The following is a 22986-nucleotide window of genomic DNA, read 5'->3' as shown; positions in this document are numbered from 1 at the left end:
CATATCAGACACCTTCATTATGCCTACCAAACAAACCATATCAGACACCTTCAATATGCCTACCAAACAAACCATATCAGACACCTTCATTATCCCTACCAAACAAACCAAATCTGACACCTTCATTATGCCTACCAAACAAACCATATCAGACACCTTCATTATGCCTACCAAACAAACCATATCAGACACCTTCATTATGCCTGCCAAACAAACCATATCAGACACCTTCATTATCCCTACCAAACAAACCAAATCTGACACCTTCATTATGCCTACCAAACAAACCATATCAGACACCTTCATTATGTCTACCAAACAAACCATATCAGACACCTTCATTATGCCTACCAAACAAACCATATCAGACACCTTCATTATGCCTGCCAAACAAACCAAATCCGACACCTTCATTATCCCTACCAAACAAACCATATCAGACACCTTCATTATACCTACCAAACAAACCATATCAGACACCTTCATTATCCCTACCAAACAAACCATATCAGACACCTTCATTATGCCTACCAAACAAACCATATCAGACACCTTCATTATGCCTACCAAACAAACCATATCAGACACCTTCATTATGCCTACCAAACAAACCATATCAGACACCTTCATTATGCCTGCCAAACAAACCAAATCCGACACCTTCATTATCCCTACCAAACAAACCATATCAGACACCTTCATTATACCTACCAAACAAACCATATCAGACACCTTCATTATCCCTACCAAACAAACCATATCAGACACCTTCATTATGCCTACCAAACAAACCATATCAGACACCTTCATTATGCCTACCAAACAAACCATATCAGACACCTTCATTATGCCTACCAAACAAACCATATCAGACACCTTCATTATGTCTGCCAAACAAACCATATCAGACACCTTCATTATGCCTGCCAAACAAACCATATCAGACATCTTCATTATGCCTACCAAACAAAACATATCAGACACCTTCATTATGCCTGCCAAACAAACCAAATCCGACACCTTCATTATCCCTACCAAACAAACCATATCAGACACCTTCATTATGCCTGCCAAACAAACCAAATCCGACACCTTCATTATGCCTACCAAACAAACCATATCAGACACCTTCATTATGCCTACCAAACAAACCATATCAGACACCTTCATTATGCCTGCCAAACAAACCAAATCCGACACCTTCATTATCCCTACCAAACAAACCATATCAGACACATTCATTATGCCTACCAAACAAACCATATCAGACACCTTCATTATGCCTACCAAACAAACCAAATCCGACACCTTCATTATACCTACCAAACAATATCCGAAGTCAGCATTATGGCATAAAACAACAAAACAAAAATATTAACATCATCCCTACAAAAACAAACCTAATACTAAGATTGTGCCTAAAAAAATAGACCATATCCATTGTTAACCTTGTGTCTACAAAAACAAACTACATCGAGAACTAACGTACACTGTAAACAAACAATGAAATACTAACACTGTGCTTATAAAAACAAAACACATCCGATGTCAACATTAAGCCTACAAAGTCAATCCATATCCAAGGTCAGAATTATGCCTACAACATGCCTGTCTTGGTAAAAACATGAGCTGCCGAAACATCATTTTAGCATTTTTGAATCACATTCCATCAAAGTTAACTTTCATACATTAACACATCGCACACTTTGCTAAATTATTTCAGAAACTGTTCCGAGCTGAAGGTAACTGCGCCATCAGTCTCACACTTCCACAATCAAAAAACCGAACAGATCCGTGGGTATCTGAATGTGCATTTATCTTGCATGCAACAGAGCGCGCACCCCTACCCGCCCCCCCGGATTTCTCTCCATCTCCTACTTTTCTGTCTACGGTCCTCCCTTATTTCCACTAAAAACTATGCAGCGAAAGTAAGTTAAATCCATACACATCGCTTCGAAAATAAACCATTCTCAGTTCAGCACGTCGAGAGTTGTAAAGTGAGGCAGCTCCAGACACACACATCAGCCCTGGACTGACGGGCTCCAGCCCAGCGCTATATAAAGAGCAGCGCCGCGCTGCTGCGTCGCGGCATTTCACTCAAGCCTTCCGACTGTGGAGCTCCTCTCGGACTCGTACTCACCGGTATATTACCTACCTTTTATGACAACATTTTATTCATGTTTATTTTTAATTATCTGGATATTTAAAAACATATCAGGTTGTACCCATCTGAGGTTTCTTCATCTTGCTCAGGTAAAATTAAGTGCTTATATTTCCGAATGAATCGGTTAGCTTTGCATTACAAAACACATTTTTGAAATAGGTAAACAGGTCATTTTAACTATAGTGATATTTCAAATGTGCATGTATTGTTTTGCTGGTTGGTTAATTCAGTTCACTGTGTGGTTGTCACCAGTTTGCGCTTCAGTAACTTTTTGATAAGCGCGATAAATGCGTTATGGTGCGCCACACTGAAGGTTTACGTGGCTCTGATGGTCCTCATTGGCCTTTGTTTCCACGAAGGAGTTATGATTCTCAGGGGAAGCCCGTACTGGCTGGCAGTTTTACTGCTTGGGGCTTCCACACTTGCTCAAGGTAAGTTTTTCTGAATGTGTTTTCTTCTTTCATCTTCAATGATGGGTGATTTAAGCATAAGTTTTGCAATATTTTTAAGGTCACTTACAATGGTATAGTAGGTTCTTGTAGGTATCAAGGAAAACAGTAAAACAAAAAGTTGAAAATGACTAATGATGTCATCTGACATTCTATGGAATGTTCCGCCTAAGGAAAGTTCAAAGAATGTTCCAATGAGATCACTGGCTGCCTCCCCCCTCCCTTGCTGCAGATGAAGAGGTCGAAGACCAGACCTTGTTCGACCTGCTGGAAGCCAGTCACATCACACGCAAGACTGCTGGGATTAAGCTCTTCCGGGGCCTGGATGCAGACACCCCAGCCTACCGCTTCATCAGTGTGGAGCACTTGCCCTCTGTGCGTGCTGCAGCCCTCCAGCGCCTCCTACGTCAAGTCCAGAACAATGAGGGCTTCGTGCTGACGGCCACACTGCGGCAGGACCGTGGCTCACGGGGCACCCTGCTCGCCATCGAGGGTCCAGGCGGCCGCCGGCAGCTGGAGATCGTGTCCAACGGACGCACCAACACGCTGGACCTGGTATACTGGGCCGACGGCTCGCAGAACGTGGTCTCCTTCGAAGACGTGGACTTGGCTGACTCTCAGTGGAAGAATGTCACGCTGCACGTGTACGGCGAAGCGGCCACACTCTATGTGGGCTGCATCCTGGTCGATGGCTTCATCTTGGACATGCCCTTCTATGAACACCTCCGTGCAGAGGGCAGCAAGATGTTTGTGGCAAAGGGCTCTGTGCGGGAAAGCCACTTCCGGGTAAGAGTGAGACGTGACCTTCGGGGGTGTCAGGCCAGCAGGGGGGCACCCGCGTGGAATGTGTAACTCTCTGTGGCAGTGCTTTTTTTATCATTATCGTGACGTCACTTCCCTGTTGCTGTGGCTTGATGCAGTGGGTTGCACCCCCTGCCCTGTGACCCCCACTGGCGCCTGGCTCCTGTCTGCAGGGTGTCCAGCACATTCCTCAAACTTTCCTCACTTGTGTGGTCTGACATCGCTTCACAGGCCTTCAAAGTGGCTGCGCCATCTAATATGTGTGTATTTATTGTATGTAATTGTTGTATGTGATATGTCAGTGCATTTAGCCTGGTTTAAATAGAATCTGTAATTTGAAGTTCACCAGACATGCTTCTGAGTTTCCCACATCAAGGCCCACATCTTCTCAAAGCAAGACTCAGCTGCTTGTGGTCTGTAGTCATATGTGCCGTTTGCCGTGACACCATCAATGCCTCACAGCTGTTATTTCATGGCCCTCCAGGGTTTGCTTCAGAGCATACACTTCATCTTCGACACGCCAGTGGAAGAAATCCTGGCCAGCAAAGGCTGTGAGATTCCCAAGCCAGGTAAGAGGGACACCCCTGAGAGCCTCACTGAACTTCAATCACTGGCCCTGAATCTTCTCAGATTGCTGCTTTCAAGTGGGCTAGCACTGTCTGTCTTAGCAGAAAACAGCAGAACACGAGAGCTGATGCACGTACAACATACAAAGTGTATCAAGACCTACAGTCAAAAATGCAAGATGCACCAACAGCATTGCATTAACACAAGCTTGTGGGTGCTTTGAGAGACAAATGCAGCTTTTCTTAGTTCTCCTCACCTGCATCTTTTTTGGGAGAGGTAATCAAACAGTCTTGTGCTTTGTATCAATGTGTTTTGCTATGATGTCACCTTTCCTGGAGATCCCTCAGTCAGTTTGCTGAGTCTGGGCTGCAGCCCAGCAGGCCAATTGCAGGCTTTGCCACGCTAAGCGGCGGCTGCTGCTTCGGCACTTTGCTCACATGCGAGCAGAGAGGCCAACATAAACATCCTGCTGCAGGCAGCCGTCACTCTGTCTCACACCGCATGCGCATGCACACACACACACACACACACACATATGTAGGGTAAACATATCCTTATGGGGACCGCTCATTCATTTCAATGGGAAAAATGCTAACGCTAACCATGACAACCTTAACCCCTACCCTGCCCTAACCATAACCATAAGTAACCAAACAAAATACAAGAGTTTTTACATTTTTAGTTTTTTCATAGCAGTCACCGATTTTTATAAAATAGAGTTTTCCCTTATGGGGACCAGGAAACCGGTCCCCATAAGGGAAAAAAAACCAGATATTTATCACGCTATGGGGACATTGTGCCCCCATAAGGATAGGTAAACCCGCTCACACACACACACACACACACACACAGCAGCAACAAAGAAACGTAGACAGCTGTTTGGAAAGCTCATCTGGGATGTTTTTGTGTTGCTTTTTCCTTTGTTTTTGTCATTTGTTTACCTGCATACTAAGCTCTGCTGTCGTAATGGTCATCTTAGTTTCGTTCCATGGGGGATGAAGCTTGTGTGTGTGTGTCACATTGATACAACACATCGACTGTAGATTCAGCGACTTTGGATGGAAGCAATATTCAATCCATGGAAAAGCAATTATGTTGATGTGACTGATTTCTGTACCACCTTGATGGATTATGTTCATCCACATTCCTGGCGAGCGCCTCTGCCGGCAGTAAGAAGATAGGCAGGGTTGCTTGTGTGCCCAGGAACTTGTCCTGTTTTCCGAAGGCCTCCCGGAACGCAGCAGCAGGGAGATAGTAAAACGGCCCAGTACGTCTGAGCCGCGAGTCGTGGCAGACGGCACGTGAGCGCCCTGCATGCAGACACTAATGTGGAGCAGTCACTCCATGGCACACATGCCTGTGCTCCTCCTTCACAATCCCTCTCTCCTGACTCACGCTTCGGCTCACCAGGGGTTTCAATGCATCTACCAGATACTTTCTCAAAAATAGGAAAGTCATTCCAAGTAAGCGGACCAGACTGTGCCAAAGAGCTTTCTTCATTTATTTGCCCCAGGACTCTCAGCAATGTTATAGCATGTATGATGTGTTGCCCTGCTGCCATTGAATCTGTAGGGGGCTCCTTACTTCTAGGAAGATACAGAACATTTTGCTTTATTTATTAGGAACCAATTAATGATTCCTGTGTTCCATTACAGACTGAATTATGGAGACAATCTGAAACAATTTTAATGACTGGTGTCTCTGCATATATTGGTTTCAGAAATTCATGGTCCATTTCATACTAATGTATGTATGCATTTGGTTTGTTTCAGTCCATCCCGGATTCAGGAGTTGTGTTTGGCCTGTTTTGGTCCATTTGAGTGTACTAGTCCATCCTATGCTAACATTTGCCTCTTCAAATTGAAGTCTAAGAAAAAAAAAATTCTCCTTGTTTTGCAAGTTTAGGACTCCTCGGGATCGGAAGTATCTGGGTGTTAGTGTCAGTCTGGGCCGTGTGCGGTTCTGTAGCTTAGGACTCCTCCGGATCAGAAGTAACTGGGTGTTAGTGTCAGTCTGGGCCGTGTGCGGTTCTGTAGCTTAGGACTCCTCGGGACCGGAAGTAACTAGGTGTTAGTGTCAGTCTGGGCCGTGTGCGGTTCTGTAGCTTAGGACTCCTCTGGATCAGAAGTAACTGGGTGTTAGTGTCAGTCTGGGCCGTGTGCGGTTCTGTAGCTTAGGACTCCTCGGGATCAGAAGTAACTGGGTGTTAGTGTCAGTCTGAGCCGTGTGCGGTTCTGTAGCTTAGGACTCCTCGGGACCGGAAGTAACTAGGTGTTAATGTCAGTCTGGGCCGTGTGCGGTTCAGTAGCTTAGGACTCCTCGGGATCGGAAGTATCTGGGTGTTAGTGTCAGTCTGGGCCGTGTGCGGTTCTGTAGCTTAGGACTCCTCGGGATCGGAAGTATCTGGGTGTTAGTGTCAGTCTGGGCCGTGTGCGGTTCTGTAGCTTAGGACTCCTCGGGATCGGAAGTATCTGGGTGTTAGTGTCAGTCTGGGCCGTGTGCGGTTCTGTAGCTTAGGACTCCTCGGGATCAGAAGTAACTGGGTGTTAGTGTCAGTCTGGGCCGTGTGTGGTTCTGTAGCTTAGGACTCCTCGGGACCGGAAGTAACTAGGTGTTAGTGTCAGTCTGGGCCGTGTGCGGTTCTGTAGCTTAGGACTCCTCGGGATCGGAAGTATCTGGGTGTTAGTGTCAGTTTGAGCCGTGTGCTGTTCTGTAGCTTAGGACTCCTCGGGACCGGAAGTATCTGGGTGTTAGTGTCAGTCTGGGCCGTGTGCGGTTCTGTAGCTTAGGACTCCTCGGGACCGGAAGTATCTGGGTGTTAGTGTCAGTCTGGGCCGTGTGCGGTTCTGTAGCTTAGGACTCCTCGGGATCGGAAGTATCTGGGTGTTAGTGTCAGTCTGGGCCGTGTGCGGTTCTGTAGCTTAGGACTCCTCGGGACCGGAAGTAACTAGGTGTTAGTGTCAGTCTGAGCCGTGTGCGGTTCTGTAGCTTAGGACTCCTCCGGATCAGAAGTAACTGGGTGTTAGTGTCAGTCTGGGCCGTGTGCGGTTCTGTAGCTTAGGACTCCTAGGGATCGGAAGTAACTGGGTGTTAGTGTCAGTCTGGGCCATGTGCGGTTCTGTAGCTTAGGACTCCTCGGGATCAAAAGTAACTGGGTGTTAGTGTCAGTCTGGGCCGTGTGCGGTTCTGTAGCTTAGGACTCCTCCGGATCAGAAGTAACTGGGTGTTAGAGAGAGAGAGAGAGAGAGAGAGAGAGCGTGTGTATGTATGGATCCCTGCGTGTGTGCCTGTTCATGTAGCCCGTGCTAGACAGACAGCATCCTGATTGGTCTACTTAGCAAAATAAGCCAATCAGATTTCAGTGCGGGCGGGCTTTTATTTAACTTCTCGAGGACTGAAGTTATCGGTTCAGTGGAGCCTTCGAAATTTAGTGTGCTGACTAGAAAAAATGTATTAACAAAAAATTATACATATGGCCAATGTAGAAATTCTCTTGTGTGAAATAAAGTCATTTCCCTTCTTGGCGGGGGTGGGGGGGGACCTCCCTGCAATGAGTTTTTGCAGGTTGGGATGTCTGCCATCAGCCAGTGCACACATCAGTCCAGATAAGCAGTTCTTGGATAAATACGTGTTAGGAAACAGGAATCTTCCTGCCACCAGAGTCCTAACACAGCTGACCTCTGTTTTCTCTGTTTTTCTGGAATAATATGATTGGCTACCTGGCTCTGTGCTCATTTGCCACGGCCCTGTGTGGCAGCCCTTTAGAACTGCAGCACCCTCTTCCTGCAGATGAGGCCAACGTAGTGAGTGAGAGCGTTGAGCTGGACGAGGCGGATCCCGGAATCGCCGGCAATGCCATTGCCCCGAAGGAGGACGCAACCACCCCAGCTGGCACGCCGGCGGGCTCCGACCTCATGTGCGAGCGCTCCTGTGAGGAGCTGCACAGCCTCTTCCAGGAGCTGCAGGGGCTGCGAGTCGTGGTGGGAAACCTCATCGACGGCCTGCAGAAGGTGGTGAGGAGTCAGCCGGGTCACAACAACCGCATCACTGTACAGTAGCTGCTCAGCGCCATCATCCCATTAAGGATGGAGAGGATGCCAGTATGGAGTCACAAGAATGTCACACGGCTGACTTATAATGTATAAGATGTGAACCTGTCACTCTCCATTGTTATAATGCTGTATACACTCCTTGACCTTGAATACTCTCCAGCCAGTAGGACCTGGCTTAGACGATCTTCAGCTCAGATCCAGCCCTGTACATGAGGTTGCATGTTAGTCTGAGAGCTGTGGGCGTCTGACTAACAGAGAAGAGGCCGTCTTTGCTGCCATATCTGGAGCCCAGAGGCTGCCTCACATGCCTCCACATGCTCTGTGAAGCCATCAAGCCTTTTGTGTCAAGAGCCTCAAATTACTCAAGAACAGAGTATATCCACACACATGTAGCGCTGATAACTGACTCCAGCATAACAGATGAACTCATAATGAACATTTATGTGTATGTGCCTGTCTTCAGACAGAGGAGAACAATCTCATGAGGAAGACCCTGGCAAAGATAAAGACTTCCAGTGAGCAGATCTGCTGGCAGGACGGCCGACAGTTTGAGGACAAGGAGGAGTGGGTGGTGGACAGCTGCACCAAGTGTACCTGCCAGGTCAGGGGCATGTGGTGGCGGGGCAGGGGTGGGGCAGGATGGGGGAAGGATGGGAACAACATTTCAATACACTGTATACTGTGTATATTGTTGTATTGACAATAAACCAATCTTGAATCTTGAAGGGCAGGATGGAGGAGGAGCAGGTGGTGGGGCCGATGGTGAGGTAGATGGTGGGATAGATGGTGGAGCAGATGGTGGGATGGGGCTGTGGCAGGGGTGGGGCAGGATGGAGAAGATGCAGGTGGTGGGGCAGGGCAGGGGTGGGACAGCTGGTGAGGGGGGCAGGAGCTTGGCAGGGTGGGACAGTGGCAGGGGTGGGGCAGGATGGAGGAGGGGCAGGTAAAGGGATGGGGCAGGGGTGGGACAGTAGCAGGGATGGGGCAGGTGGTGGGGGTGGGGCAGGTGGTGAGGTCGAATCAGGATCTAATAGGATGGGCTTGGACTGACTGTATGCCAGTGCGAATGAGAAAAATACTCTCAAGCCCTAAGCAGGTCACCGTACTGCTACATGAGTCTGACTTAAATGCAGTGTCTTGCCTGCAGGATGGGAAAGTGGTCTGCCGTCAAATCATGTGTCCTGCGGTGGCCTGCGCCAATCCCACCTTCTCCGATGGGGAGTGCTGTCCCGCGTGCCTGCGTAAGTCCAGTGGCTCCTGCTCAGCAGTTCTCTTCATAGCTGTCCTCTTCGACAGCTTGGTCCCTTTCCCCTGCACCTCTTATTTCCACGTTCACTGCCATTTTCTTTTGATCTGTTGTGCTTTTTCTGAACTGCTTTTGCTGTTCTGTGCCAGGACCCAAAGTTTCCCCTTCAGTTATGTTCCAATAAATATAATTTAAAGAAGAATATGATTGTCATAAGTCTTGCCCCTGCTCTACGAACCGGATCACTTTGATGAATGACACTCTGGCTGGGAAGCTGGTCATCTTCTCCGTGGTTTTTTGAGCCACCCACTGAACCGCAGGAACTTTTCACATTTACTGCATGTTGATCCCTTAAGCTGTGCTCTGAATATTTCCCTAACTCCAATGATTTAAAAACAGCTGCACTTCAAAAGCGCACATGAGATTCTGCACATGTAATGTCATCGTGAAGTCCCCACTGGTTTCAGGGAGAACATTGAGTCATCTCACACGCCCCAGCCTCGGTGCCCAAATCCTGCCCATATGTTTGCCCAGCCAATGACGGTGATGACGGCTGGTCACCCTGGTCGGAATGGACAGAGTGTTCGGTCACCTGCGGCTCAGGGACGCAGCAGCGTGGCCGTTCCTGCGATGACAGCAGCAATGCCTGTGCCGGCCCATCTATCCAGACACGCCGGTGCAGCCTCAGCCGCTGTGAGAGCCGTGGTGAGTTGATGTCAGCATGTTGCCTGCAGATGGGCTGCCAGTTCAGATTCAACTAGCAGACCTTCAGTGTGGAAGCTCCACAGTGACTGCACAACTGGGCAGATGTGTGCATCCTAGAACTTTGTCCTCCACCCCAGCCAGGATCAGGCAGGAAAGGTCCCTGAGCAGCTCCACCCAGCAATGCGTCACCCGTCTTTGGCTGAGGGTCACGCTTACTTTAGAGCTAAGGAATGTATTTAGTGACTAGAGTGCTTATGATGCTGCTGATGGTGGTGAGGAAGAGTCCAAGTCCTTGGAGCAATACCGCATGTTACACCGATGACTTTTGCATGACTTTTATGTAACATACAGAAATTAAAGTTAAAATTCTGTTAAACGCAGTCAGGACCAGCGTACTCCAGGGTGCACTGGATGATGGAGGGAGTGGTGGAGATGGTCTAGGTCAGCTTACTCCGGTATTCACTGACTGATGATGGGTAGAGGTAGTTTAGGTCAGCTTACTCCAGTGTACACTGGCTGGTGGAGATGGGTGGTGGAGTCGGTCTAAGTTGGCTCTGGTGTGTACTAGCTGATGGAGGGGGTGGTGGATGTGGATTAAATTGGTTTACCCCAATGTGCACTGAATAATGAAAGGGAGAAGGTGGTTTAAGTTTGCTTACTACTGTGTGCACTGAGTGATGGAGAGGGGTGGTGGAGGTGGTCTAGGTCAGCTTATTCTATTGTTCATTGGTTGATGACTGGGGAAGGTGGTTTAGGTCAGTTTACTCCAGTGTGCAATAGCTAATGGAGGAGGTGGTCTAGGTCAGGTTACTCCAGTGTGCACTGGCTGATGGAGAGGGGTGCTGGAGGTGGTCTAGGTCAGCTTGCACTTTCCACAACATAAGCAGGGAAAAATGTTATGACGTGTTCTAGTTTTTTTCTGCCAATTTCTTACACAATCTGCCTGAATCATAAAGTCATAATCATCGGCCAAAAAACACAGAGTTTTGTATAGTTTTTATTCCATTTCCATTCCCCTGACCTAATCAGTAGAACTATTCTGAGAGTATGAGCAGATGAGGCCGAGCTGGAGCTGAGTCTCGCGTACACATGGGCCATATTAAGGCCTTACGCTGCTAACTGTGTGTTGCTCTATCAGTCCGACAGGATGGTGGGTGGAGTTTGTGGTCACCGTGGTCCTCCTGCTCAGTGACATGCGGCGAGGGCCAGGTCACCCGCATCCGGCACTGCAATGCCCCCATGCCTCAGCGGGGGGGCAAAGACTGCCAAGGCACTGGCCGGGAAACGCAGAGCTGCCAGGCGGACCCATGTCCCAGTGAGTATGACAGGGGCGACAGGCTGTCACATAGGTGCACATGAACACACAGGGGCACCAGCTGCCAAAGCAGAGCCCCAGTCCCACTGACATGCCTCCAGTAAGGACACAGGGCTGAGGGCAGTGCCAGCAACAGGCATGGCATTCTGGAAACTGGATCTGTGAATGAGTGTGGGTTCACAATCCCAGAGGTAATTTCCATTATGTCCATTAGGCCAGCACGCAATTGCAGTTTGCACCTTTAGCTACATAACTTAATAAACAGCCCGATCAAGGTCATTCAAACCTTTTAGCATTAATCTGATCATTAGCAACACATGTGTGTTTATCTCATGTGTGAACAGGCTGTGCGGACAGGATTTCATTTATTTCCCATTCAATTATGACAGCATGACATGCAGTGATTTTAGCTGGCAGCTTGGCAGCTTTTTTTTTTTTCTTCTCTTTGTGTCCCATCTGGAAGCCTGATATTGATCCTCCTGTCCACATCTTCTATCCTGTCTCACCTCTGTGTCCCCCCGTCCCACTGATTCATCTTTGTGTTGACTGGCAGTTGATGGTGGGTGGGGTCCCTGGTCTCCATGGGCAACCTGCTCAGCCACCTGTGGGGGGGGTCTGAAGAGCCGTAGTCGGGAATGCAACAGCCCACCCCCCCAGCATGGGGGCCGAGGTTGCATGGGTGAACCCAGTGACAATGAAGTCTGCAACAGGCAAGATTGTCCCATAGGTAAGAGAGCCTGGCCACACTCATACCTTTGATCACACCCCTTAACCTATCGGTAAGAGCCTGTCCACATCCACACCCCTGACCATACCCCATAACCTATCAGTAAGAGAACCTGGACACACCCACACCCCTGACCACACCCCTTAAACTATCGGTAAGAGCCTGTCCACATCCACATCCCTGACCACACCCCTTAAACAATCGATAAAAGAGCCTGTTCACATCCACACCCCTGAACACCCCTCTTAACCTATCGATAACAGCCTGTCCATATCCATACCCCTGACTACACCCCTTAACCTATCAGTAAGAGAACCTGGCCACACCCACAGCCCTTACCAAACCCCTTAAACTATTGGTAAGAGCCTGTCCACATCCACACCCCTGACCACACCCCTTAACCTATCTGCAAGAGCCTGTCCACTTCCACAACCCTGACCACACCCCTTAACCTATCAGTAAGAGAACCTGACCACACCCCTTAAACTATCAATAAAAGAGGCTGGCCACACTCACACCCCTAACTACACCCCTTGACCATTTAGTAAGAGAGCCTGGCCACACCCACACCCCTGATCACACCCCTTACCTTCTGACCCTATCAGTAACAGAGCCTGGCTCCACCCACAACTCTAACCACACCCCTTACCCTCTTATTCTATCAGGAAGCGAGCCTGTCCGCACCCACACCCTGGACTACACCCGTCTAGATCACATACGTCTATCTAGTAGACACTTTTATCCAAAGCAATATACAATTGACACAGCAGGCTCAGAGAGTCCCTATTCCATGCACAAGGACAAAGTGGTGAAATCACTCTGCTGACCCAGGGATTTCAACTGGTGACATTCTGATCATGAGCACAGATGTCTGACCACAGAGCCATACACTGCCCCAGAAAGAGACCTTCCACACATACAATCAATGTCCCTCACCCCATTAACTCTCCCTGATCATTCCATCTAAATAACTTATGATCCCACAACACTGACAACACAACTTTAAATCATCATGTCCCCATTTATTTCATAGATGGCTGTCTCTCAAACCCCTGCTTTGCCGGTGTGGAATGCCATACTGGTGCTGATGGATTCTGGGAGTGTGGTCCCTGCCCTCTGGGTTTCCGTGGCAATGGTACCTTCTGTGAGGATGTGAATGAGGTATGTATCCAGGGCAACAGTAACCAGTATAAGGTGATGTATGTTCACCAAGAACCACAGACGCACCTTGACAACCAGCCCAGCATCATCCATTAAGGCAGCATAAACGACGGTCCGCAGGGGTGTTTAGATACCCTCTACAGCTCTAAAGCAGTCACCCTTTATAATAGTGTCACCATTGGCTACCTACTGTTCCAAATAAAATGCAATATGACAGCCTTACTGTGTCCCCACAGTGTGACATGGTTTCAGACCTGTGCTACAAGGTGATCGGAACAGAGCGCTGCATCAATACAGAACCCGGGTTCCATTGCCTGCCGTGCCCCCCCAGGTACAAGGGCACTCAGCCTTATGGCTTGGGGGTGGAGGCCGCCAAGAACAGCAAGCAGGTCTGCATCGCTTTGACCTACACCTGCCTACATCCTGGTCATAACAGCACACACCTGCCTCAGATTATAACCCCCTCACTGCTCCTCTTATACTGCTTAGAGTATAACTCCCTAAGAAGACCTCCTCCCCTCACTGCTCCTCTTATACTGCTTAGAGTATAACTCCCTAAGAAGACCTCCTCCCCTCACTGCTCCTCTTATACTGCTTAGAATATAACTCCCTAAGAAGACCTCCTCCCCTCACTGCTCCTCTTATACTGCTTAGAGTATAACTCCCTGAGAAGACCTCCATCCCTCACTGCTCCTCTTATACTGCTTAGAGTATAACTCCCTAAGAAGACCTCCTCCCCTCACTGCTCCTCTTATACTGCTTAGAGTATAACTCCCTAAGAAGACCTCCACCCCTCACTGCTCCTCTTATACTGCTTAGAGTATAACTCCCTGAGAAGACCTCCATCCCTCACTGCTCCTCTTATACTGCTTAGAGTATAACTCTCTAAGAAGACCTCCACCCCTCACTGCTCCTCTTATACTGCTTAGAGTATAACTCCCTGAGAAGACCTCCATCCCTCACTGCTCCTCTTATACTGCTTAGAGTATAACTCCCTAAGAAGACCTCCTCCCCTCACTGCTCCTCTTATACTGCTTAGAGTATAACTCCCTGAGAATACCTCCTCACCTCACTGCTCTTCTTATAGCCCTTGGAGTATAACCTCCTGACAGGACTGCCTCCCTTCACTGTTGGTGTTATAGTCCCATTTTTAGGCAAGAAAAATTGAATTATGGGCCATTATATTTTACAATAATGCAATATACTTTAAGTATCATGGTGGCTCAGACCAAGAGCAGCAGCATCAGAGCTGGAGCTGAAGGCCATCATGCCCCCTCTATGTTTTCACCTGCAGGTGTGTGAACCGCACAATCCCTGCAAGGATGACACCCACAGCTGCCACAAGTCTGCCAGCTGCATCTTCCTCAGTCATTTCAGTGACCCCATGTACAAGTGCGAGTGTCGGATTGGCTATGCCGGCGATGGCTCCATCTGTGGGGAGGACTTTGACCTGGATGGCTGGCCCAACCAGAACCTGGCATGTGGGGCTAATGCCACCTACCACTGCAAGAAGGTGCCATGACCGGAAAGAATGGAGATCTGAGAAAAACACAGAGAAGTGTACTTTCATCACATGTGCATCAACATTTGCTCCTTAACATGCTTACAATGTGCTGTCAGTTTCACTGCTAATGTATTTTATATCATCCCAAGTTTCTAATATAACCCCTAAGAAGGGAGTGTCCTCAGCTGTATGTTATAACCACTAAGAAGGGAGGGAGCATCCTCAGCTGTATGTTATAACCACTAAGGGAGGGAGCATCCTCAGCTGTATGTTATAACCACTAAGAAGGGAGGGAGCATCCTCAGCTGTATGTTATAACCACTAAGAAGGGAGGGAGCGTCCTCAGCTGTATGTTATAACCACTAAGAAGGGAGGGAGCATCCTCAGCTGTATGTTATAACCACTAAGGGAGGGAGCATCCTCAGCTGTATGTTATAACCACTAAGGGAGGGAGCATCCTCAGCTGTATGTTATAGCCCCTAAGAAGGGAGGGAGCATCCTCAGCTGTATGTTATAACCACTAAGAAGGGAGGGAGCATCCTCAGCTGTATGTTATAACCACTAAGAAGGGAGGGAGCATCCTCAGCTGTATGTTATAACCACTAAGGGAGGGAGCATCCTCAGCTGTATGTTATAGCCCCTAAGAAGGGAGGGAGCATCCTCAGCTGTATGTTATAACCACTAAGAAGGGAGGGAGCGTCCTCAGCTGTATGTTATAACCACTAAGAAGGGAGGGAGCATCCTCAGCTGTATGTTATAACCACTAAGGGAGGGAGCATCCTCAGCCGTATGTTATAACCACTAAGGGAGGGAGCATCCTCAGCTGTATGTTATAACCACTAAGGAAGGGAGCATCCTCAGCTGTATGTTATAACCACTAAGGGAGGGAGCATCCTCAGCTGTATGTTATAGCCCCTAAGAAGGGAGGGAGCATCCTCAGCTGTATGTTATAACCACTAAGAAGGGAGGGAGCATCCTCAGCTGTATGTTATAACCACTAAGGGAGGGAGCATCCTCAGCCGTATGTTATAACCAGTAAGAAGGGAGGGAGCATCCTCAGCCGTATGTTATAACCACTAAGGGAGGGAGCATCCTCAGCCGTATGTTATAACTACTAAGAAGGGAGGGAGCATCCTCAGCTGTATGTTATAACTACTAAGAAGGGAGGGAGCATCCTCAGCCGTATGTTATAACCACTAAGAAGGGAGGGAGCGTCCTCAGCCGTATGTTATAACCACTAAGGGAGGGAGCATCCTCAGCCGTATGTTATAACCACTAAGGGAGGGAGCATCCTCAGCCGTATGTTATAACCACTAAGGGAGGGAGCATCCTCAGCCGTATGTTATAACTACTAAGAAGGGAGGGAGCATCCTCAGCCGTATGTTATAACCACTAAGGGAGGGAGCATCCTCAGCCGTATGTTATAACTACTAAGAAGGGAGGGAGCATCCTCAGCCGTATGTTATAACCACTAAGAAGGGAGGGAGCATCCTCAGCTGTATGTTATAACCACTAAGGGAGGGAGCATCCTCAGCCGTATGTTATAGCCTCTAAGAAGGGAGGGAGCATCCTCAGCCGTATGTTATAACCACTAAGAATGGAGGGAGCGTCCTCAGCTGTATGCTATAGCCCCTAAGAAGGGAGGGAGCATCCTCAGCCGTATGTTATAACCACTAAGAATGGAGGGAGCATCCTGAGTCGTATGTTATAACCCCTAAGAAGGAAGCATCCTCAGTCATATGATATACGCTCAAAGACTGCAGCATCCTGCCTAACAGTTCTGTCATCTTCTTTCCTGGAGACATGTGTGCCTCTAAAGCACTTTGGTCTCTCCATCAAATTTCAGGACAACTGCCCGCATCTGCCCAACTCTGGCCAGGAGGACTTTGACAATGATGGACAGGGTGATGCCTGCGATAGTGACGATGACAATGATGACATTGTGGATGAGAGGGTGTGTGTGCCGATGCCAGCAATTCCACTTCTCAACGGACCTTCTTATATTATCTTGTGAAACGACCCCTTCTTCTTGGCTGACCTTGGTTACAGTCCTGCTTCATTATCTCTTGTTAGCTGTGATTAATGTTGATATCTGCTAGCTTCTTCAGTAATGTCCTTATGGTGTTTGTTGGTTACTACAGTTGATTGGTTGTCCTGTGAGATATGTGTATTTCACCAATCGGGACAGTCCTAATGAAATGCAGACATGTCTTTGTCTTGTTCTCCTTTGTCGTCTGAGTGATCAACACCATGTCTGTAATTTCCACTGACATGATCCCTCCAGGACAACTGCCCACTGCACTACAACCCACACCAATTTGATTATGACAAGGATGACGTTGGTGACCAGTGTGACAACTGTCCATATGAACACAACCCTGCGCAAAGGGACACGGACAACAACGGGGAGGGTGATGCTTGTTCCATCGACATTGACGGAGATGGTCAGTTTGCTATCATATGATTACTCATTTATTGTTTAAGATTACTAAACTAGGGTGGCACAGTGGCACCACTGACGCCAGGGTTTGAGTCTCCCCCATGACTACATGTATGTGGAGTTTGCTCCAGGTACTCTGGCTTCTCCCCACAGTCCAAAGACATGCTGAGGTTAACTGGAGTTACCAAATTGCCTGTAGGTGTGCATGTGTGAGTGACTGGTGTGTGAGTGACTGGTGTGTGAGTGTGCCCTGTCTTACAGCTTTGGTCTGGATTCTTCTATCTACTGAATTTGGTATAAAATTAAAAAAAAAAAAAAAACACAACTCAAACCTTGAATACTCTTGAGTGAGTGACTGACTTGGGTTGAATTTTATCAATCTGCTCATGTCTTTATCCTCCTCTTCCTCAGAGATTCTGAATGAGCAGGACAACTGTCCATACTTCTACAACACTGACCAGAAGGATACTGACTTGGATGGTGTGGGTGATCAGTGCGATAACTGCCCACTGGTCCACAATCCAGGACAGGTAACGATGTCGGGGTATGACGACATTATAACAGACATGAGCTTAGATTTATTTTGATGCTCCTTTATGATAAAGTTCTTGTCTGTTTATGACTCTGAAAGTGTAAGAGAGCCTTTGATCACCAGCTGAAAGCAGTGAAGCTGCACTTTCCCATCAAGTCACTGCTGCAGCAGCAGACAGTCTTGCTTTGACATTCTCTTACCACCTGGGCAAATGCTCCAATTTCGCCCTTAAAACCTTTTGAGTGTATATTGGAACTGTTTTTTACTGCCTACTGTGGCCTATTGTGAAACAGCTACTTATTACATCAAACGACAGGCTGAGTTAACATTGGATGGCATCACCCCCTGCAGGCAGACAAGGATAATGACCTTGTGGGAGACCAATGTGACAACAACCAGGATATCGATGAGGACGGCTACCAGAACAACATGGACAACTGTCCCTACATCCCCAATGCCAACCAAGCTGACCATGACAAGGATGGCAGGGGAGACGCCTGTGACCATGATGATGACAATGATGGGATCCCTGACGACCGAGACAACTGCAGACTCGTGCCAAATCCAGACCAGCTGGACTCTGACGGTGAGGAACAGCATAATGGGCCAGGAGAATGATGTGCAAGAGCAGGGCTCAGGAAGGAGCGTGTGAAAGAGCAGGGCTCAGGAAGGAGCGTGTGAAAGAGCAGGGCTCAGGATGGAGCATGTTTAAGAACAGGGCTAAGGATGGAGCTTGTGCAAAAGGAGGGCTCAGGATGGAGTGTATGTAAGACCAGGGTTCATGATGGAGTGTGTTCCCCAAACAAACCTCCTCTTACCATGGATGCTGTCATTGCTATAAACTGGTGTAGCAATGGGTTTGGGTTTATGGTAAAATACACAATCCTGATCACATGCTCTCATAAAAGTGACAAATTGTCTTTGCAGTCAAATGGTCTCGGAAGTGAAACTGGCTGGTCATTAAGCATGTTTTGCCAATGACTTGCTGTTATAATTGGGAGGGGGAGTGGGCTTCTTGACTGCAGTATGGAGGAGATGTCATCCCCAAGCCTTTTGCTCCCTCCTGCCCTCAGGAGATGGCCGAGGAGATGCCTGCAAGGATGACTTTGACAATGACAGCATCCCTGACATCCTTGACGCCTGCCCAGAGAACGATGCCATCAGTGTCACCGACTTTCGCAAGTTCCAAATGGTTCACCTTGACCCTAAGGGGACGACACAGATTGACCCCAACTGGGTGGTGAGAAACCAGGGCAAGGAGCTAGTTCAGACAGCTAATTCCGATCCTGGCATCGCTGTGGGTGAGTTCATGCTGAAATGCAGGTGAAGGTGGCCTGATCACTGCTACTCAGGAGTGCAAGTGGCTGAGAAATGGGGCATCATGCCCCCACAGCCATAGCTTGCCCCGGGCAGCTTCTTCCACTGAATGGCATGGCTGCTTAGCTCATTCCCTGATGCTAAGTGTCCAAGCTCTGATGGTGTTATGCTCACACAACAGGCTTCGACGTCTTCAATGCAGTGGACTTCAGCGGCACTTTCTACGTGAACACAGATCGGGATGATGACTATGCCGGCTTCGTTTTTGGCTACCAGTCAAGCCGGCGCTTCTACGTAGTAATGTGGAAGCAAATCACACAGACCTACTGGGAGGAGAAGCCCTCCAAGGCCTTTGGCATTTCCGGCGTCTCACTCAAGGTGGTCAACTCCACCACGGGCACTGGCGAGAGCCTCCGGAACGCGCTGTGGCACACGGGCAATACCAAGCAGCAGGTGGGCCTAGTTAAGAAAAACTCTGCCTTGGACACAGACTCGAAGAATAAGCTCTCATCTTTGGCATGTTTTAAGAGCCTTTCGTCTTGGTGACTCTTGCAGTTAGACATGTTGGTTGTTTATTCATGTGGTGGATGTTTCATGGCTTCCTGGTTTCACTCTCTATGAGCAGGTCCGCACCCTCTGGCATGACCCCAATAACATTGGCTGGAAGGACTACACCGCCTATCGCTGGCATCTCATACACAGACCCAAGACTGGTTTCATTAGGTACCGAGCCTATTTTGTTCATTACCCTTCCTGCTTAAACACTATTCTGTTTGACCACTATACTACCTATATTAACACTACATTGCTTAACTGCTATTGTCCACCTTGACAGGGTGGTGGTTTACGAAGGAAAGCAGATCATGGCCGACTCTGGTCCCATCTATGACAGAACCTTTGCTGGGGGAAGATTGGGCCTCTTTGTCTTCTCCCAGGAGCTGGTCTTCTTCTCAGACCTGAAATATGAGTGCAGAGGTGAGATCGACGCTATCGCTATTAGCCGAATTCCTCTTCTTCCTATTTTTCTTATTATTATGTTTTGGGGTCAGGGGGCCCATTTCATGAAGCAGGGTTTCTTGCTTAGCTGGATAACTGGTCAGATTAAAGGTGCCCCAGTTTAAATGGGCTTTATCTCCGTTCACTTAAATTTAATCTGGACTAAATGCAAGAAATTCTCATTTGTGAAACAGGCCCAACTTCCCTACTTGGTTTATTTACATTTACTCCAAACAGATGAACAATCACAGCTAAATAGTAACTTATTTTAATGATTACAACTAGTGTTTTCATTCTGTTGGTTTTCTCCCTTTGCAGACAACTAGATCCTGTCAGCTGGAAATGGGGTTTTCCAGCCCCAGTCACCATGCTTGCAAAGTCACACAAAGGACTGAAAATGATCCAGACCCAGTGCTGCAGCTCTGTTCTCAGTCTGTACCATAAAGATGCAGCGAAGCACAGGCCACGATATCATGTTGTAGTACATGCTCATCGTCCACCGCCACCTCAACCTATGACTTTTTTATAATCCTCAGCACCTACTCCTGTTCTACCTAAAAAAATCAGAAGCTGATATTTCCAGTAATAATCCAGGCAGGACAGAAGCCTTCAGATCAGAATTTCATAAGCCTGCAGTAACTATACCCTAAATTCCATTATACATAATTTTTCTACAAATATATGCCTGGGTGAATTATACATTTTTTTACTGAACTTATTACCATTTCGATGCTATAAAACCACCATTCTATGATTTTTTTCAGATTTAATTGCACGGTTGTCTACAAGTTGTCATTTTTATTTTTAATGACTGCTAAGTGCCACATTGCACCCATAAACGACACGGTGACATTCACTTAGTAACTGAGGGTTTCCTCATTAATGCAGCATCACAGCATTCCGTTTCGATTGCACAAATTTGAAGGTAATTACATAATTTTCTGTTACTTTGAATGAGTACTTTAAAAAACATTTTATGTTCTGTTTTTAGTAAATTTCTGATTGTTTTTTAGTCAATCCTAAAATTAAAAAAGTGTGCTAGCTTTTTATATTTTAATTGCTTTAGAGGGACAAAATGTTTATAAGATTGTATTATAATTTCTTCTGTAAATTATTCACGTTTTGCCTCAGATGTTTTTGTTTTAAAATTAGACATCAGTTGTATATAATTATTTATTTGTTTACACTGACAAAATTTTTAATGAAATGCTAAATGTCATTATCCAAATTTTCCCAAGCATAACAATAAGAAAGTGGTGCAGCTTGCAGACAGGTTCCTGGTTTTACATTTGCTGAAATGGCTTCAAACAAGTATATTATCTGAAGATGTTATGTCCTCCTCTTTATGGTGCCTTTACCCTAAATCAATGAATTATGGATTTGTTAAGGTTTCACTATAAACTTGGGTTCACTTTTTTAAAGTCATATTTAGAAAAAGAAAAAAATACAAAAAAAAATAAAAAAAATACAACACACATGCTTGGATCAGATTACGACGTGATGAAATCTGATCTCCCGAGGCTTACTGACGCAGTTTTTAGCTTCCAAACACCCCCCTGCTGGCGGCTTTATAGCATGTTGAAGCTGAGGGGTTCGGATCCCTATCGGCCAGATCGCGGTGCTCATGTTTATGCAGACCTCCGCTGGGCTCTCCAAAACCTGCATTCTCCCTAACGTTTAATAATCACGACGGTCTGCTTTCTCTTTCTGTCAGATTTCAGCGGAAACAAACGGCCGTATGTAACAGGAATGAAATTACACTGTTTCTCAAATAAACCTTTTTTTCCTAGACGTCGTCTGTTGAGTTTAATGGGAGGTGAGGTGGTCTTGCTTGGAGACCAGTTCACAGAGAATTCGATCATGGATAAAACTATTCAGGAAAAGCGAGAGCATACTACTTTTAATTTCATTATCTAAAATCAATATTTATTGCTTTTCAACAAAATTATCTTCTTCATAAAGGAAGTCTTAAACTGTGGACAGATGGATGAAATGAATTCTGTATCCTGAGCAGAACACTGCAATACTTGGACGCCCCGGTGTAGCCTAATAGTTACATCCAACATGATCGATTGTTTCTGAGCTTCATTCGGAATGAAAACACAATAATAAGAACAAACACGATGCATGTATAAATTTCCTACCCTGTACTATAACTGTAACCGTAACTTGCACACACTCGAGGCAGATACTGTATGTCTCAGAGGACACCAAATTCCTATGAACAGGGAATGCTTCCGAACTTCGAGTTTAAGAGAACAGCCGCTCGCTTGCTTGTTTTTAACCGAAATATACGAGAGCCGAGTTACAACGAAGACGCGCTTGGGAAAAACACGGAAAGAGGAGCAGCGGGCGTTCAGACAGAGAACCGGAGATTAACGCCGATGTTGGACCATTGGAGGGCACTCGGTGCACTGCTGGTAAGCGCCCGCCCCACGCCCGAGGGGAACCGCACCCCGGGCTCCCTGCATTTGTAAATATTTCACAATTTCTTGGCCTCAATCAAAAGCATTTCCACCAAATTTAATTAGTTTAGCAGTTGGATTTGTTCTCATTGTGTATAAACGTTACAAACTGTTTTATTCATTGTGCATGATTGTGTAATAAACCTAGAATAGCGTCAGAGGCTGTAAGGAAAGAGTAGATCATCACAGGACATCAGCTACGATTGCAAAGATAAAGTTTTATTAAATACAATTCATGCAGCAACCCATAGGGTCAGGTCTGGGTTCACATAAACAGTTCTTCACAACTATCTCCCACTAGCAAACCAACCCTCCCAAGCGCGTATCAAAACACGTTACCACACAGTGAAGCTCACACCACACAACATCCCAGTTAAGGCACAGCAAACCAATAGCACGATAAATCCCACACATGAGGCACAGGCAAGAGATACGTGAACGTGTGCAGTACCTTCTAATCCCACCCATACCACTGGCTGGCTGAGCTGCCTTCTTAAAATACACAGAAAACTAACAAAATAAGGACAAGATTAAAACTTAGTTTC

The 22986-nt window shown here is 47.1% G+C and overlaps 1 protein-coding gene across 2 annotated transcripts; it reads left to right on the top strand.

Moving 5' to 3' along the window:
* Nucleotides 1-1939: 1939 nt before the first annotated feature.
* thbs2b (thrombospondin 2b) lies at nt 1940-21767 on the top strand. Of its 2 annotated transcripts, none has more exons than XM_072703674.1 (22): nt 1940-2142; nt 2524-2595; nt 2846-3399; nt 3899-3983; nt 7771-7994; nt 8497-8634; nt 9181-9274; nt 9814-9984; nt 11123-11299; nt 11853-12026; nt 13060-13187; nt 13424-13576; nt 14482-14700; nt 16538-16645; nt 16976-17135; nt 17543-17661; nt 18015-18249; nt 18737-18964; nt 19162-19433; nt 19606-19703; nt 19816-19955; nt 20295-21767. In XM_072703674.1, the coding sequence occupies exons 2-22, from the start codon at nt 2529-2531 to the stop codon at nt 20300-20302; spliced, it is 3552 nt and encodes a 1183-aa protein (XP_072559775.1). In that variant the 5' UTR covers nt 1940-2142; nt 2524-2528; the 3' UTR covers nt 20303-21767. The 2 variants fall into 2 exon arrangements, with proteins under 2 accessions (XP_072559775.1, XP_072559774.1); XM_072703673.1 differs by having other exon boundaries at nt 1940-2253.
* The last annotated feature ends 1219 nt before the right edge of the window (nt 21768-22986 follow it).

This window comes from Paramormyrops kingsleyae, chromosome 20 (genome assembly GCF_048594095.1).
Source record: "Paramormyrops kingsleyae isolate MSU_618 chromosome 20, PKINGS_0.4, whole genome shotgun sequence".
Classification (NCBI taxonomy): domain Eukaryota; kingdom Metazoa; phylum Chordata; class Actinopteri; order Osteoglossiformes; family Mormyridae; genus Paramormyrops; species Paramormyrops kingsleyae.
Note: the sequence above shows the minus strand (reverse complement) of the source record. Positions and strands in the feature narration are given on the sequence as shown.